Source organism: Aquarana catesbeiana, linkage group LG01, assembly GCF_042186555.1.
Source record: "Aquarana catesbeiana isolate 2022-GZ linkage group LG01, ASM4218655v1, whole genome shotgun sequence".
Classification (NCBI taxonomy): Eukaryota; Metazoa; Chordata; class Amphibia; order Anura; family Ranidae; genus Aquarana; species Aquarana catesbeiana.
Window position 1 is genome coordinate 958978998 of NC_133324.1, and position 16177 is coordinate 958995174.

The window sequence follows — 16177 nt, forward strand, 5'->3', positions numbered from 1 at the left end:
CATGACCACTATGTGCTGATACTATAAAAATTCAAACACTATAAGAGCTGTCATTATAAAAAAATGGAAAGACAACATCCCCAAGGGGCAGTTCTGCCGGTTGCGGAGAAACTGCACCAAAATATCTGATTATAAGGAACAAAGTCACCTACTTAGAAAGAAACTCAAGGACAAGAGTTATCCAGACTCGCTAGTTGAAAAAGCACAAAAATATTACTTGCAGTGTACACCTGGAGCCCGAAACAAAAAATGATGGGAATTCTAACCAATCTGGGCGCTTCATCACTAGGTTCCACACCAAGTTTTCTAAAATGGAGGCAATTTTCAAGAAGTATTGGCCAATCCTTCTTGAGGATCCACACCTCAAACCTGTTTTGCCAAATTACCCTAAAATTACTTACAGAAAGGCTCCCAATATCAAAAATAAAATTGCCCCTAGTAAATTAAAATCCATAAAAGAAATTACACCGGCACAGGCCCCACATAGATTCCCTATGTATATGCATAAGTCGTTTAATTACTTCCCATCTTCAGTGACCGCATAAATTGTATTCATGCATATGTATATTTGCCGTTATACATATATACAGTATGTATATATGCATGGCTTAAAGGATTATTATACTTACAATGGTCCTGTTTTTGTCCCCCCCCCCCCCTTTCCCCTCCAGTTTTTCTGCAAAACAACCTATAGCCATTAAATTCAGATCTAATATGCATTTGCTATTTTTTAATATTGCTTGTGATAATATGTGTAACAGTAATAATGATAATAATGTTTTTAAAATCCGAAAAAAGGAAGACACATATAAAAAGAGACAAGAAAGGCTGCACACCCCGAAATTGGATTAAAGAAAAATTATTTTCCCCATGGGGCTTTAAAACAGCAATGCACATAATGAAAGGAAGTTCTTAATGGATGTATAAAAAGTTTTATCCAATATCATGGTTTGGAGTACAGTATAGAGAATCATCTGGTACAGTAACACACATCTTATTCCCCAGTGCAGTAACAAACACATATTAATACACATAGTTAGGTTACATAATGTTACATAAATAGCAAGCTTGCTATTTATGTAACATTATGTAACCTATGTGTATTAATATGTGTTTGTTACTGCACTGGGGAATAAGATGTGTGTTACTGTACCAGATGATTCTCTATACTGTACTCCAAACCATGATATTGGATAAAACTTTTTATACATCCATTAAGAACTTCCTTTCATTATGTGCATTGCTGTTTTAAAGCCCCATGGGGAAAATAATTTTTCTTTTTTTTTTTTTTTTTGTTTTTAAAATCCATTTTTATTAATAATGTGTGCACTATGTATATATGCATATGTATTGGTAACAATGCATAAAGAATATTAGCACAAAACGGAAAATGAATTCTAGAAAGGCTAGTAGCATATTGATATTATGCACATGCACATAATTTTATTTCTAATTTTGCCTTCTCCCTATATTCTTTTTAATTGTAATCTTATCCCTGTATTGCCTATTATGTCCATTAGGCGGCAGTGCTAGGTGAGCACATAAATAGGCCGCAAACACATCAATCTTCCCTAGCTTGGGAAAGGAGCGCGCCGCAATGCGCATGCTCTAAAACGCGTTGCTTTACGGCAGTACAGTGCCTCCATCGAATCTGCATTCCAGCCCTCCACTCGACTGCCTGGCGGATTCCCAAGCCTCATCCTGGATTGCGATCGAATCCCGGAAGTCCGCCTTGAATACACTAGCCGGTAGCATAGAGGAACCAGGCTTCTTTCCATATGAGAGCGCAGAAATTGTGTATGGCCTTTACTGAACATACCTACGCCGGACTACACAGTCTTTATATGTGAGTGTTTTAATGGAATTGTATCATTCAATTTTACAATCTAAGAGGCGCCTTTGGTGTTTTCCTTTTCTTTTACATATTTGGAGTGTCTTCACCTCCCCTGATAAGGCTGCCCTGCCAACAGACCGTATACATCTCACGAAGAGCTTTCAGTGCTCAAAGGACTTTTTTTAAATGTGCATTGAGGCTTATTGTTTACATTGAAACCTGCGCTGCTTCTTGTTGTTCTATTTTCACAATATAATGAGATGATGGTGAGAAGTAGAGGGGGCAAGGCAATTAGGAGCACAAAGGGGACTAATGAGCCCATCCTCCAGCTGAGTACTAAACCCAATTTCATTAACGGCAGCCTGCTGCTTACTAAATATTTCTAAAGGTACAATGAAAAGATATAAGCGATCTTCAACAAGGATTTTTACTTACAGCTGAAAAAGCCCTAATTCCTAGATATTGGAAAACCACAAAAACACCCACTATTAGGGAATGGCTTTTTAACATACATGATATCTACGGTATGGAGGAAACAAAAGCCATATCCCACGAAAATACAAAGAAATTCAACACTCTATGGAGAGTATGGGTGGTCTACAAATACTCTGAAGAATTTAAGACCCTTACAAAATACCTGAATTATGGGTGGACTCCTAACAATCCCATGGTATACCTAAAACTTATCTTTCTTTATTACTCATCTCTTCCTTTACTTACATATTCCATTTCTAATTCTACATTCTCTTTTAAAAACCTATATGGTTACTTTAATGAAACTTATAACAGGCATAACAGTGTTACGTTGCAACATATTTCCTCTCTTTCTGAGCAAATTTACTGAATATGGGGCCTCGGACACGACAGAGACCAGAACATTTCCTTCAGGATCTCCTTTCAAATACAAGTTTTGTATCAGCGGCTCTTTACACAGAACACTTGACTTTCTGGATCTTCTCTTATTTCTAGAAGATCAGGAGAGACAAGCTAAGTCCTATTTATGAATGATTTCCCTGGACTGAGCTCTTTCTCTGATCTAGAAATCTCCCTATACTGAGATAAAAGTCATCTCTTTCCCTCTCTATCTCTGTGCTGATATATCAATCAAGATTTTCCCTACAAGCAGCTTCAATGTCATTACATTTTAGTATAATCCCCACACAGCACACCTCCCTCTCCCAACACACAAATGTGTGACTGCTTCTCCTCTCCACCCAGATATATAGTCACCATTCACCCCGCCCACTCTTCACATGACCAATACCAACCAATGAATGTGCTCCAAACCCTTCCCACTCCCTGATCACATGACCTCTCATATTAGCTATTCATACTGAGCTATAGCCCCTCCCTTTCACAGATTAACCCTTTTCTGTCATTCTCTTGGATGATTTCTATAGTCTTTATCTTAGAAAACTGCCCCCCTATATACACAGCCCAGTCATTCAGAGTTCTGTGAATGAAGAGGCTACAAGTATGGACAGTCTTTTCAAATGATGGTAGTGCTGTGAGTATCCTTGTACTTCATTGATTCTTCCTGGAATGAAGTAATTGCCTGTATTGGAGGTACGGGGGAGACATCTACACTGACAGTCTGCAGGAGCCTGACATTGTACTAGAGATCTGATGATCACAAGTGCAATGTTTTATCGATTCCTAAGAAAAAAATAGTAAATACACTTTTACCAGCAAAAAAAAAAAAATGTGCATTTATTTTTAATTTTTTTAAAGGGGAACTTATCCTTTAATCATTATGTGAATTCCCTGAAGGTATCTTAGAAGGCTTTTCTCTTATTAGATTATGTTTGTGCAAAATTGTGTTTCAGAATCCAGGCCACATTCGTGTTCTGGTTAGCACAACTTCCTGCTGATATGTTTTTATTTCCAATGAGAATCATCCACAACTTTCCACCATCCAGAAAAAACATGCCGCGTCCCACCATTACTTCCAGTATGATCGGGGTAATGGGTTGTAGATCGGGGTAATGGGTTGGAGATCGGGGTAATGGGTTGGAGATCGGGGTAATGGGTTGGAGATCGGGGTAATGGGTTGGAGATCGGGGTAATGGGTTGGAGATCGGGGTAATGGGTTGGAGATCGGGGTAATGGGTTGTAGGATCGGGGTAATGGGTTGTAGATCGGGGTGATGGGTTGTAGATCGGGACAAATACATGAAGACGGCAAATCTATATGTTTAGAGTAAGTTGGCTTGTTGGACTCCTGGATTATCCTCGGCGTTCTATTCTGTGATCCTGTGTGGGGGGAAGGGTCTTATGTCACACCTGGTACGGGTGGGGTGATCCACATTCATTAATCAGATAGACCTTCCTCAGGTGTGTCGGCCCCTCTGGTGATCCTCTACATCTCAGAGAAATAAATCACGGAGAGGATTTTTTTGCAGCAATTTAGTGAAAGGGACAGAAGAGTTTTCAGAATTGAAAACTATTGCAAATCCCTTCCGCCCACGTTCACATCGGACTGATTTGGCATGCAATTTGACATGTCAAATCGACGGCTATTGCTGGAAATAGCACCGTCTGAAGCGGTGTGACGCCAACTTTTCGGGGCCACACCGATTCCCAAAAGTAGTTACTGTACTGCTTGTGGTGGCTTTGGGTTTGGGGGCGATTTGAATAGACATCTGTGCTTGAACCCGCACAGATGTCTGTCAAATCATCCCCCAAAGTCGGACTGCATTGCTGTTTTGAAATCAGCAGAACTTGCACGGTTTCTAACCCGCAGTCAGTGTGAACGAGGGCTCCAGGTCAGACCCGGTCTATGGGGTGTGAGATGCCATCCAGTGACCCTGCGGATACTCCCATCTCTCTCTGCAGACAGAGCATATATATATATATATATATATATATATATATATATACACATACATACACACACATACATACACACATACACACACATATATACACACACACATACACTTTTTTTGTATATTATACACACACACGGACTGTATGCAGGGAAAAACTTTTTTTCATATATACTATGTCTGTTAACCTGAGCAATACCCTCATATTAATCCTTGGTGGTTTGGTGAAAGAAAATAAATATAATTTGCCTGGTCCTTGGATGTCTCTTCCCTCACCATAGTGACAGTGTGCCCGGCGTGTACTATGACATCACTGACCAGACATGGAAGGGTGTGTTGGATGTCTAATAAGAGGCGCTGCTCCTCTACTGCTTAAAAATGTGGCCTCCTGTCAATCCAACTTCTTTCTGATCGAAAGCATTTAAAGAATAAGTTATAAAAATCATAAGAAAAAAGTGCAACACAAACCGATAATACATTAAAAGTAAAAGAGAAAAACCGACCAGGAAGTGCTGGGAGCCACCAGCCCTACCAGGAGCTCCTTTGGGTATCCACCACAGTGAGATCAGCGGGACTGGACCGGCTTGTTGCAGAGGTGTAACATGACTAGATGAGCGTTTTTATCTCCATTGTAAACTGTGATTCTTGCTCTGCTTTTAGTGTAACAAGCTCTCTGGAATACCAGATAAAGCAGAAGACAGGAAAGCTATCACTGAGTAAACAGGATCTTGTGGATTGCAGCAAGAGCTATGGAACCAATGGATGGACTAGAGGATGGATGCATAATGCTTTTGATTACATCATTGATCATGGACTTGCATTGGAATCCTCATACCCATACCAAGGAAAGGAAGGCACCGCCATCTCTGCTCCTAAAGCTGCTGCATGTCGGGATTATAATAAATTGTCATCTGGGGATGAACCGTCACTTCAACAAGCTGTGGGACTCAGGTCTGTGGCTATAGAGGCTTCTCTAGCTTTGTACAAATCATACAAAAATGGTGAGTACTATGACCCTAACTACCATCCAGGGAACATTAACCACGCAGTACTGGCAGTTGGATACGGTACAGAAAATGGAAATGCCTGCTGGCTGATTCAAAACAGCTGCGGCACAGGCTGGGGCAATAAAAAGGTACATAAAAATGGCCAGAAATTGTGGCAACCATTATGGAATTTCTGACTGCTGTGTATATCCGATTGTGTGAGAATGGAAATGCTGGATATCCTTTCCATACCTAGCTATGAGTAAGGCCCTATAACGGCTTAAACGTATATGCTGGCTTTACTATATTGGCTTTCCATACCTTGTATTTGGTCTGCTTTCCATTGCAAGAAAAACAAAAAAGTCAAAGAGCTAAAATGGAATATAGTTCCAAAACACAAAATAAGATGTCCATAGATGCACACATCCAGTGAAGAGGAGCGTGACACACAACAAGAGAACAAGCACATAACAAAAACCAGGAAGAGGAGGATCACTCTGATGATGTAAAGAAGGAAAAAAAAAACAACATTTATATTTCCACTTGTCAGAATGCCTAGCTAATAATGCCTGCACATAAACCAAAAAACAAAAAAAAAAAAAAACTCACACAACTCCCTCTGCTCAGGTGTGAATGCAGCCTAAAGCCCCATACACACTAACAGATTTTCTGCCGATTTTGTCTTACTTTGAGTTACCAAAACCATGTAGTGCAAGGGCCGGCCTGATTGCATACAAATTGAAACTCCTAAGGTTTGACCTCATATTATATGGTTTTGATAAATCTGAAGACAAAAAACAGCAGAAAATCTGATAGTGTGTATGGGGCTTTAGGCTGCATTCAGCCTAAGAGTGTATGGGGCTCAACATTTGGAACTATAGACAGGAAGTCAAGGACGTGGTCAGGTTTGTATATTTTATATTTAAAAAGTAAACTTTAACCACTTCAGCCCCGGAAGGATTTATACAGCGATCAGTGCTATAAAATGCACTAATTACTGAGTAAATGACACTGGCAGGGAAGGGGTTAAAAACTAGGGGGTGATCAATCTTTAACCCTAAGACTCCTGGTAATCAGTGCCTTGGGGCCTTTAAGAGGATGGTAGAAGAAGACCTGAAAAGGTTGAAAAGCAAGCAATCTGGAAATATGAATATATGGAAAATTATCAAAGAAATTGGGAAGAAAGAAGTATTGGTGATACTCAATAAAAAAGACTATGAAGAATTAATGGAGAACCTACTTAAAGTGGAGAACACATAAAAAATTGAAAGGGAACCCTAAAGCAGGATATGAAAAGAAACTAAAAACATACGTGAAAAAGGAGATAAAGGAATACTGAATAATAAGGAAGCTGAATATCTTATGTCTGAATTCACAAAGACACCTGTAATATTTTATGTTCCAAAAGTCCACAAGAGGTAAGTAAAACCTCCAGGAAGACCAATCATTAGCGGTATTAACTCACTCTTCTCACGGTTCGGAGAGTATCTCGACCAATTGTTAAAACCACTGGTCCAAAAAGGAAAATCGTATTTAAGAGACAGTACACAACTAATAACAGAACTACAAAATAGGAATTTATAATTGGTCAAAAAAGTATGAAATCATACTGATAACGTTTATTACGGGATTCAATACCCAGTACCAACAAATAGAACATATTATCATCAGGAAATATTGGCCTATTTTGAAAGAAGATAGAATCCTGTCCAAAATTCTACCAAAGAAACCAAGGTTTGTGTACAGGAGAGCTCCCACACTTAGAAATCATCTAGTTCACAATGTAATTGACCCTCCAAAGCCCATTCAACTCTTCTCGGAGATAAAGGAGTTTTTCAGGTGTCAAAATTGCCTTCCATGCAGAATAAGTAAGAAACAACCACGTAAAAAGGAATCATTTAAATCTAGGGTTAACAATAGGGAATACCAAATACGAGAGTGGATTACTTGCAAAAGTACCCATGTTATGTATGTTATTGAGTGTCCATGTCATCTTCAATATGTAGGTAGGACCACCCGACTACTGAATGTAAGGATTAGGGAACACATCAACAACATAAGGAAGGGGTTCCTGAAGCATAGCCTCTCAAGGCATTTTAAGGAAGTACAACAAAAAGATCCCACAGGACTGATTTTTTTTTTTATGGGATAAACCTAGTAAAGGACCACTGGAGAGGTAGTAACAAAAAAATCCTTGTATCACAAAATGAGACAAGGTGGATATACAGGTTGTGGTCCCTGGCGCCTGGGGGCCTAAACCTTGATATTGACCTTAATTGCTTCATATCCAATTTTTGAATATGGTCGTTCTTTATTAGCTGAAAAACTGCCTTGCATAGGAAGTAATTAGCTAGGGGAGGTGTGACTAACCCACATAAGAATTGAATGGGTGGGTTAGGGACACCTTGAAATATCATGGGGAGACACTAACAATAAAGATTTGAGGGTTAGGAATAACAAACTGAGAAATTAGAGCTGATGAATGCAAATTAATAACTAATAGAAGACAGTTCACAATGTCATAGCATTTTTATGGGTTAATATCTGATGAAGATAGAGCTGGAAAACCATTCAACCATATAAAAACTATTATTAGTATCATCTAAACACTAATAGTCATATAATCTAAAGACACATTGTTTCCTCTGAGCAATGTATAGTTTAATTTCAGTTCTCCCAGTATATATAAATTATATATACCCTTATCTTTAATATATTTTTAAAAATGTTTTATAATGTATGTATTATTTTTACTGGATAATATCTGTATTGTAGTATAGAGCACTCGAGTCTGCAGGGAGTAATTTCTTGCTTAACCACTGGGGGCGCATGTCTTACGGTGGGTGGGCCCCTGTGAGGCACAGCCAGCGCATTAAAATTGACAAAATCTCCCTTTGGAATTTATGTGTCTGTTGCACTGTGACCCAGGTGTGACACATGAGCTATAATTTAAGACAGGAATATGCAAATCCTCGTTTTCCAAATCATGACCATAGAAGGTGTAACCTGCAGACAGTTCAATATAAAAAAGACGTAGGGTGTACCAAGATGGCACCGCCTCAGACGACGTCCTATGACGAAACGCGTAAGCCGGAAGCTGCTGCTAACAAAGCAAACAGAATATTGGCATTAAAAAGGGGATCAACTCCAGAGATAAAACGATAAATTCTCCCACTCTACAAGACTCTGGTCCGGCCGCACCTAGAGAGGCAACCTGTATGCTTGCACCTTGTGAATCGCCTGTGGGTCTTGTGTATCTCTGGTAGCGTTCAGCCTTCCTATACCTCCATGATACCCGGTGACACACACTGACTCCATCAAGTACCCATCTCCTACCCTGACTTGTTTTGGGCTCTGAAATCGAGTCTATCGTCCATGCAATGGACTAAGGCGTTTATTTATGCCTATGAGGTAAGTTCTGAGAGCACATTGAAGGGGTGTTGTTACCATTTGAACTACAGTCAACATGCTTTTGTGTTCTTCTATCAAATTGTGAAGATTTTTGAACTTTTTTAGTTGAACCCTGTTACTGATTTTTTTGTACTTTTGAAATTTTTTACACTTTTTTGGAACATTTTGCACAATTGAGCTGCTCATAGATAAGCTGGATAACTTTGTATTGTATAAATGTGTCACTGGTTGGAAGTTTTATACCAGCCTGTTGGTTTTAGTAGCACGTGGATTACTTAGTTTCCCTTATTATCACCAGTGTCAACAACATTTTTTATCTGGATGCATATCATTATTGTTTGGTTATTTTAGCTATTGAGGTCATGCGCAAGATCACTTATAATTCTTTATATTTACTTTACTGTCATTAGGTGATTTGTGATCACTGTTCGATTTTGCAGCATTTCTGCATTTTATTTTCTAGTTCACTTTAATAGCGCAGAGGTCCTTTCACTAAGATTTGCGTTATTCACCTGGAGTATGCTGTCCAGTTCTGGGCACCAGTCCTCAGGAAGGACGTACTGGAAATGGAGTGACTACAAAGAAGGGCAACAAAGCTAATAAAGGGTCTGGAGGATCTTAGTTATGAGGAAAGGTTGCGAGCGCTGAACTTATTCTCTCTGGAGAAGAGACGCTTGAGAGGGGATATGATTTCAATATACAAATACCATACTGGTGACCCCACAATAGGGAGAAAACTTTTTAACGGACGGGAGTTTAACAAGACACGTGGCCACTCATTAAAATAAGAAAAGAGGTTTAACCTTTAACTACGTAGAGGGTTCTTTACTGTAAGAGCAGCAAGGATGTGGAATTCCCTTCCACAGGCGGTGGTCTCAGCGGGGAGCATTGATAGCTTCAAGAAACTATTAGATAATCACCTGAATGACCGCAACAAACAGGGATATGTAATGTAATACTGACACATAATCACACACATAGCTTGGACTTAATGGACTTGTGTCTTTTTTCAACCTCACCTACTATGTAACTATGTAAGAATGAAAAGCATTGCCCATGACATTTGAGATGTGGCCAGGTTTTTGTCTTTTATGAACGCTAAATATTTAAAAGGTTAATCAATTTATTTTAAGCCATAAAATACGTCCTCAAGAGCCATACGAGAAGTTAATATTTAAAGCATGTGCAATACTTCATGACATATTGGTTGAAAAGTACAAACTTGTTTATACAAGATCCTCAACTTATCCACTACTGTATATTTTCTATGCAAGTCACTGATGATATATAGAAGAGAATTAAAAGCATATCCCCATGAAATCGTTGGTAAAAGGTTTGAATCCTTGATGAGTATCTTCAGAAATCCCGCCGAATGCCACAGGCTTCTGGGGGCAGCAAAGGAGTCCTTTCTTAAAACTATTGGTAAAGCCCAAAACAATCAAATATTGGATTTTAGTGTCAAAGTTGGATATTATTATCTAGAAGCTGTTCTGGTACTTCAACATCTGCAGAGACCAGGGGTGGGTAAGAATATGACGAGTGGGAGAAGACAGTGAATCACCAATATGCCACTTCTGACCATACAATGTCTTGTACAATCATTGGGGGTTCAGCTACATAGAGACATCGATGAACTAAGTTGACAGAAAAAGAAGAAATGATGTTCAAGGTATATTTTGAGTGATGCCAACCTTGCTGGAAAAAAAAAAAATAGACTCTGCAGAGAACACATTCCTTTTATCATCATTGGGGCAGAACATTTACAGGTATAATGTGGAAAATCACTTAGAGATATCATGAGAGGTTCAGACTACCACATGTAACACGCCGGGTCATTAGTCCAGTGATGTGAGGCGTGGACAATGTTATGACTGTTCTGATGTTGTGATTGTTTGCTAAATATCTTTTGCACACAAATCTGACAGCAGATCAGTGTTATAGAGAAACGGTAATGGGCACCTGTCAAGCTAATTTCCAGGTCACAAAAGTTGGTGCAAGCAGTACAACCAGCGTCCAAGCAAAAACCTCAAGAACCAAAAGAACCTGCATGTGTCTCCAAGCAACCTTAACCACTTCCGGACCGCCCACCATCATAAGTCAGTAATTTGAAGGAGGAGATCATTGTTATAGCAGAAGCTAGCTGCCATAAGCCCGGTATCCTCGTCTTCAGCGAGCGGTCCGGTTTAAGACAAAAGTGATCTCAGTGACGGATTCCCCGCAAGATCACTTTTATCGCCAGCGGGAGAAGGCCCCCCCCCTCCCGCCGCGAACCGGTGCCCTCCACCGCTTACCGGAGCCGTCGGCAGCGGCGGAAGGCGATCACGTCTGTCCCCTGCCTGGGTATGGAGACAAGTGACGGGAATATGGCCCCCACCCGTCTCTATATCACTGCAGGGCGGAAGTGACGTCAAAATGTCAAGATTCACTAGATGAGTGGTACAAATTTTTTAATGAAAAAGGTATAGAGGTTTTACAATTTTTGATCAAAAGGAAACAAAGGAAAGTGATATTAGAAGCTTATAAAGATTCACCTTCCTTTCTGACACTAACCAATCAGGTCAATAGAGTGTTGGAACAAAAAGATATGGAAACTAAAAATAGGAAGAGAAGAAAATACTTAAGGGATATAAATGACTATAAAATTGGAACAGGCTTATAAATGGCAATTAACAAAGATGACCAACAAGGACCTGTTGCCTCATCGCCAGATAGGGAGGTGTGTATTAGGCTCCATTCACACTAGCGCGTTTTTTGATGCATTTTGCATTTTGCAGAAATGCACGGGAATTTTTTAACATGGGATCCTATGGAACATGTTCACATCAATGCCTTTTTGTTTCTCTGAGTTTTTGGAAGGGGTCGGGGACTTTTTTTCATGCAAAAAGCAGCGTTTTGCATGTAATGGATTTCAATGGACAAGCATCAAAAACGCAAGTGCAGCGTTTTTGGTGCGTTTTTGCCGTTTTTTTTTTTTTTTTTTAAAGACTGTAAAAAAAAATGAAAAAAAAAAAAAAAAAAAAAAAAAAACCGCAAATCGCAGCAAAAACGCGGCAAAAACGCTACAAAAACGCTGCTCAAAAACGTGGCAAGCATGAAAAAAAAACCTCCAAAAACGCTCAAAAGCAACATGCATAGGTGTGAATCGAGCCTTAGAACTCCCAATAAAGAACCTAGATACAGATCTCCAGATTTACACAGACAAGATAGAGAAAATGGGTATGCATCACAAAAACCATACAAAGAACAAAATGGGTCCAAGGACCCCCAAACCGTGGTGGAGGAACAAACAGAATAATTCCAAAAAACCATACTGTAAGAATGGTGAAATAGAAACCAGCAACCAAGGAGTCAACCATATAACCAACAAAATTACTATGGAAATGTGGGTAATTATGGGCATTATGACCAAGCCAATCAAGGGTATGTCAACCAAGATAGAAGAGACACCAGAGAATACGCTCAGTACCCTTACTTACAGGGAGATAAGTGTCATCATCGGGATCAATATCAGAGTGATAACAGGAGAAGTCCAATACGCACACAAAATAGATACGAAGTATTAAGAGATCATAGAGAAGATGACTCACGTCCTTTTTTAGACCAACGCAGATGGGACAGAACCCCTCCATATCTAGAGAGAACCCCACAACGAAACGAGAGAACAGGCAACACAAGAAGCCCAAACAGAAGAGGGGATGCCGAGGAGGACTCAAGGAGGAAAAAGAGAATAATTGGAGAGGGCATTTACAATCTTATTGAAATTGAGCTCACTAAATCGGAATTGATCACTTTGGATAAAGGTTTAAAATATGCACCAAGAAAAAATCTGAATAAGTTTGAAACATATGTGGATTTACAGAAATATACTAGAAAACTAAATATTCAGAAGTACATGATGAACAAAGTACCCGTGATAGAAAGAAGATCTACAAACATAACAGATAGAATAGAACACACTAAACTAAAAAACAAATCACTGTTCAACCCGCCAGTATCGAATAATGAACATATTAAAGTATTTAACAAAATGGTAACTCAGGACATTGAACAACTCAAAATCAAAAGAATGCAAAACCCACAGGTAATCAAGAGGGGCATTAAGGAGTTGGAGGAAAATAAAAAAAAGTCATGATAAGACCAGCAGACAAAGGCGGAGCTATCATAGTGCTTTCCAAGGAATATTACAATACTGAATTAGCTGACCAACTTGGTGATATCAACACACATATATAAAACTACAAGGGAACCCGACCAAAGAGTATAAGAGCGAACTACATGAATACAAAGAGGAAGGATGAAGAATATACTGACTAAAAAGGAAGAGAAGTACCTCCTACCAGATATATGTAGGAGTACCTATCATATACACTGTACCCAAAATCCACAAAAACCAGACCCACCCACCTGGTAGACCCATAATTAATGGAATACAATCTTTCGATGCGAGATTGGGGGAGTTTGTGGATAATTTTATTCAGCCATTAGTTCCAAACAGCCAATCATATCTAAGGGATACTAAACACCTAATTCAAATCTTGGATACTGTTGAAATTGAGCCACATGAAAATTATTTAAATGCAACTGCAGATGTAACATCGTTGTATACGAGTATTGCACACACGGATGCCATAGAAGATACCAAATGGGCACTGGACACATACAGCAATCTTGTATCGAAACAAAAAAAAGGTTCTTATTGAGATGTCTAGCATATGGACTACAATATAATTATTTTGGCACAATATGGAGTATTATAGGCAGCTGAATGGGATTGGAATGGGGGCGAAGTACGCTCCCAGTGTTGCCAACATTTTTATGGCAAAATGGGAAGAAGTGATGTATTCCAATCCCCCAAATGAGCTGGTTCTGTTCAAGAGATTTATAGATGACTGTATAATCATCTGGAAAGGAGATAAAAATAGTTTAAGCCAGTATTTTGAAAAATTGAATAATAACCAAAAAAACATCAGGCTCTCGTATGAGATTAGTAACTGCATAACATTTCTTGATCTGGAAATAACTCTTAAAACTAATGGTTTCTCAACAAAGAAATTCTTCAAACCAGTCGAACACAACAGTTATATTCCAACAGACAGTTGCCACTACGATCCCTGGCTCATCAACATACCCAAAGGACAAATGATAAGAATTAGAAGAAATTGTAGCAATGAAAATGCATTTGTGGAACAGGCAAACATAATAGGGCCCAAACAGTCACCACAGGGAAATGTCCAACTACGAAAAAGAAAGGAAAGAGAGGAAGGAGAGAGGATAGAAGGTTACAAAAGACCCAGACCCCAGTAGGTACAGGCATCTACAATCTGAGTAGCTGCACATGAAATGAAAATGAGATTTGTGTTCTAGATAGGGGACTTAAATTTGCCCCTATACAGAACCTCAGTAAATTCCAGACCTATGTGAACATTCACAAATGTATTAGGAGTTTGAATATAAAAAAATATTTTTTATCGAACCCTGTGAAAACTCCTGCAGTTGATGTAGGAATCCACTCCAATCTTCATAATAAGTCCACCTTTAACCCTTTGAACACAGATAACAAATATCTGGAGGTATTTAATGATGTGGACGGGATGAGGATAAGGAAGGTGATGGATCCTCAATATATTAGGAAGGGCATGGAGTCACTAGAGCAGCGGAAGGAGATCATCATACGCCCTGCCGATAAGGGAGGGGGTCTTGTGATCCTGAACAAAACCGATTACCAAGCGGAGATGACCCGGCTACTCAGTGACAGAGACACATATAAAATTCTTACTAAAGACCCTATGCTGAACTTCAAAGATGAATTACATGTGTTGGTTAAGGAAGGCAAGGCTAAGGGCGTATTGAATAAAAAAGAAGAAGCATATTTGGACCCCTTGTTCTGTAGGACCCCTATAATATACTGTCTACCTAAGATCCATAAGGATTGTGCCAACCCACCAGGTAGGCCTATCGTAAATGGAATAGACTCGGTCTCATCCAGAGTGGGACAGTATATTGATTCCTTCCTGCAGCCACTAGTCTTTAAGACAGATGCATTCCTTAAAGATACTAAGCACATTATACAGGTCCTTGAATCTGATAGCTGTTCACCATCTAGCATTTTGGTTACTGCTGATGTCAGCTCTTTGTACACTATTATTGGGCATGAGGACGCATTGTCCTCTGTACAATGGACATCCTCTCACCTTCCTAGAAAACACAAAAAATTCCTCCTCAGTTGACTCCGTTTCTGTTTATCACAAAATTATTTTTGGTATAACCGACAGTTCTACTTGCAGACAAGAGATGCGATGGGGGCTCGTTTGCTCCCTGTGTGGCCAATTTGTTTATGGCCCACTGGGAGGAAGAGGTTGTCTTCACCAACCGTCCCCCTGAGCTAGTCTGCTATAGGAGGTTTATCGATGACCTCATTCTTATATGGGAAGGAGACCATTTCGGTTTGGATAGGTTCATTCAATTCATGAATGACAACTCTAAGAATATTCAGCTTACTTGGAATATCAGTATGGAGCATGTCATTTTCCTTGATCTGGAGATCATTTTTGTCTGCGCAACCATTTTAAACCAACTGATCGAAATTCCTATATCCCCCTGGAGAGTTGCCACCATAGGTCATGGTTATGGTTATGCAACATCCCTAGAGGTCAATTCATCAGGCTTAGGCGGAATTGCACTCATAAAAATGATTACGTCTCCCAAACCCAGGTTTTTGCCTCTAGGTTTCACCAAAAGGGATATGAGAAATCCGCCCTGGATAGTGAAAAAAGAACGAGTGCGCAACATGGATAGAAATGTATTGGTATCCAACCAGATTAGAGATAATGATATTGGTGTTCCTAACTTTAAAATGGTATTGGATTTTAATGTTCAGCATAAAAAGTTTGAGAGGATTGTTCTAAAAAATTGGTCCATACTCAGACAAGATAAAGTTTTGGGTCCTCTTCTGCCATCACGTCCATCATTTATATATAAAAAGCCCCCTCCCTTCGTGATCGCTTGGCACCTAGTGTCATTGATCCACCTACTCAATCAGAAAATCGGTTATTCTCGTTCCTTTCGGGATTTTATGCCTGCGGGAAATGTACTGCCTGCAAGCATTCAAAATGTAATATT

The 16177-nt window shown here is 39.4% G+C and overlaps 1 protein-coding gene across 1 annotated transcript; it reads left to right on the plus strand.

Moving 5' to 3' along the window:
• The first annotated feature begins 5271 nt into the window (after positions 1–5271).
• LOC141128585 (digestive cysteine proteinase 2-like) lies at positions 5272–6291 on the plus strand. The gene is given in 2 exon segments (XM_073615955.1): positions 5272–5790; positions 5792–6291. Coding segments are annotated over 2 exon segments (597 nt in total). The 3' UTR covers positions 5870–6291.
• The last annotated feature ends 9886 nt before the right edge of the window (positions 6292–16177 follow it).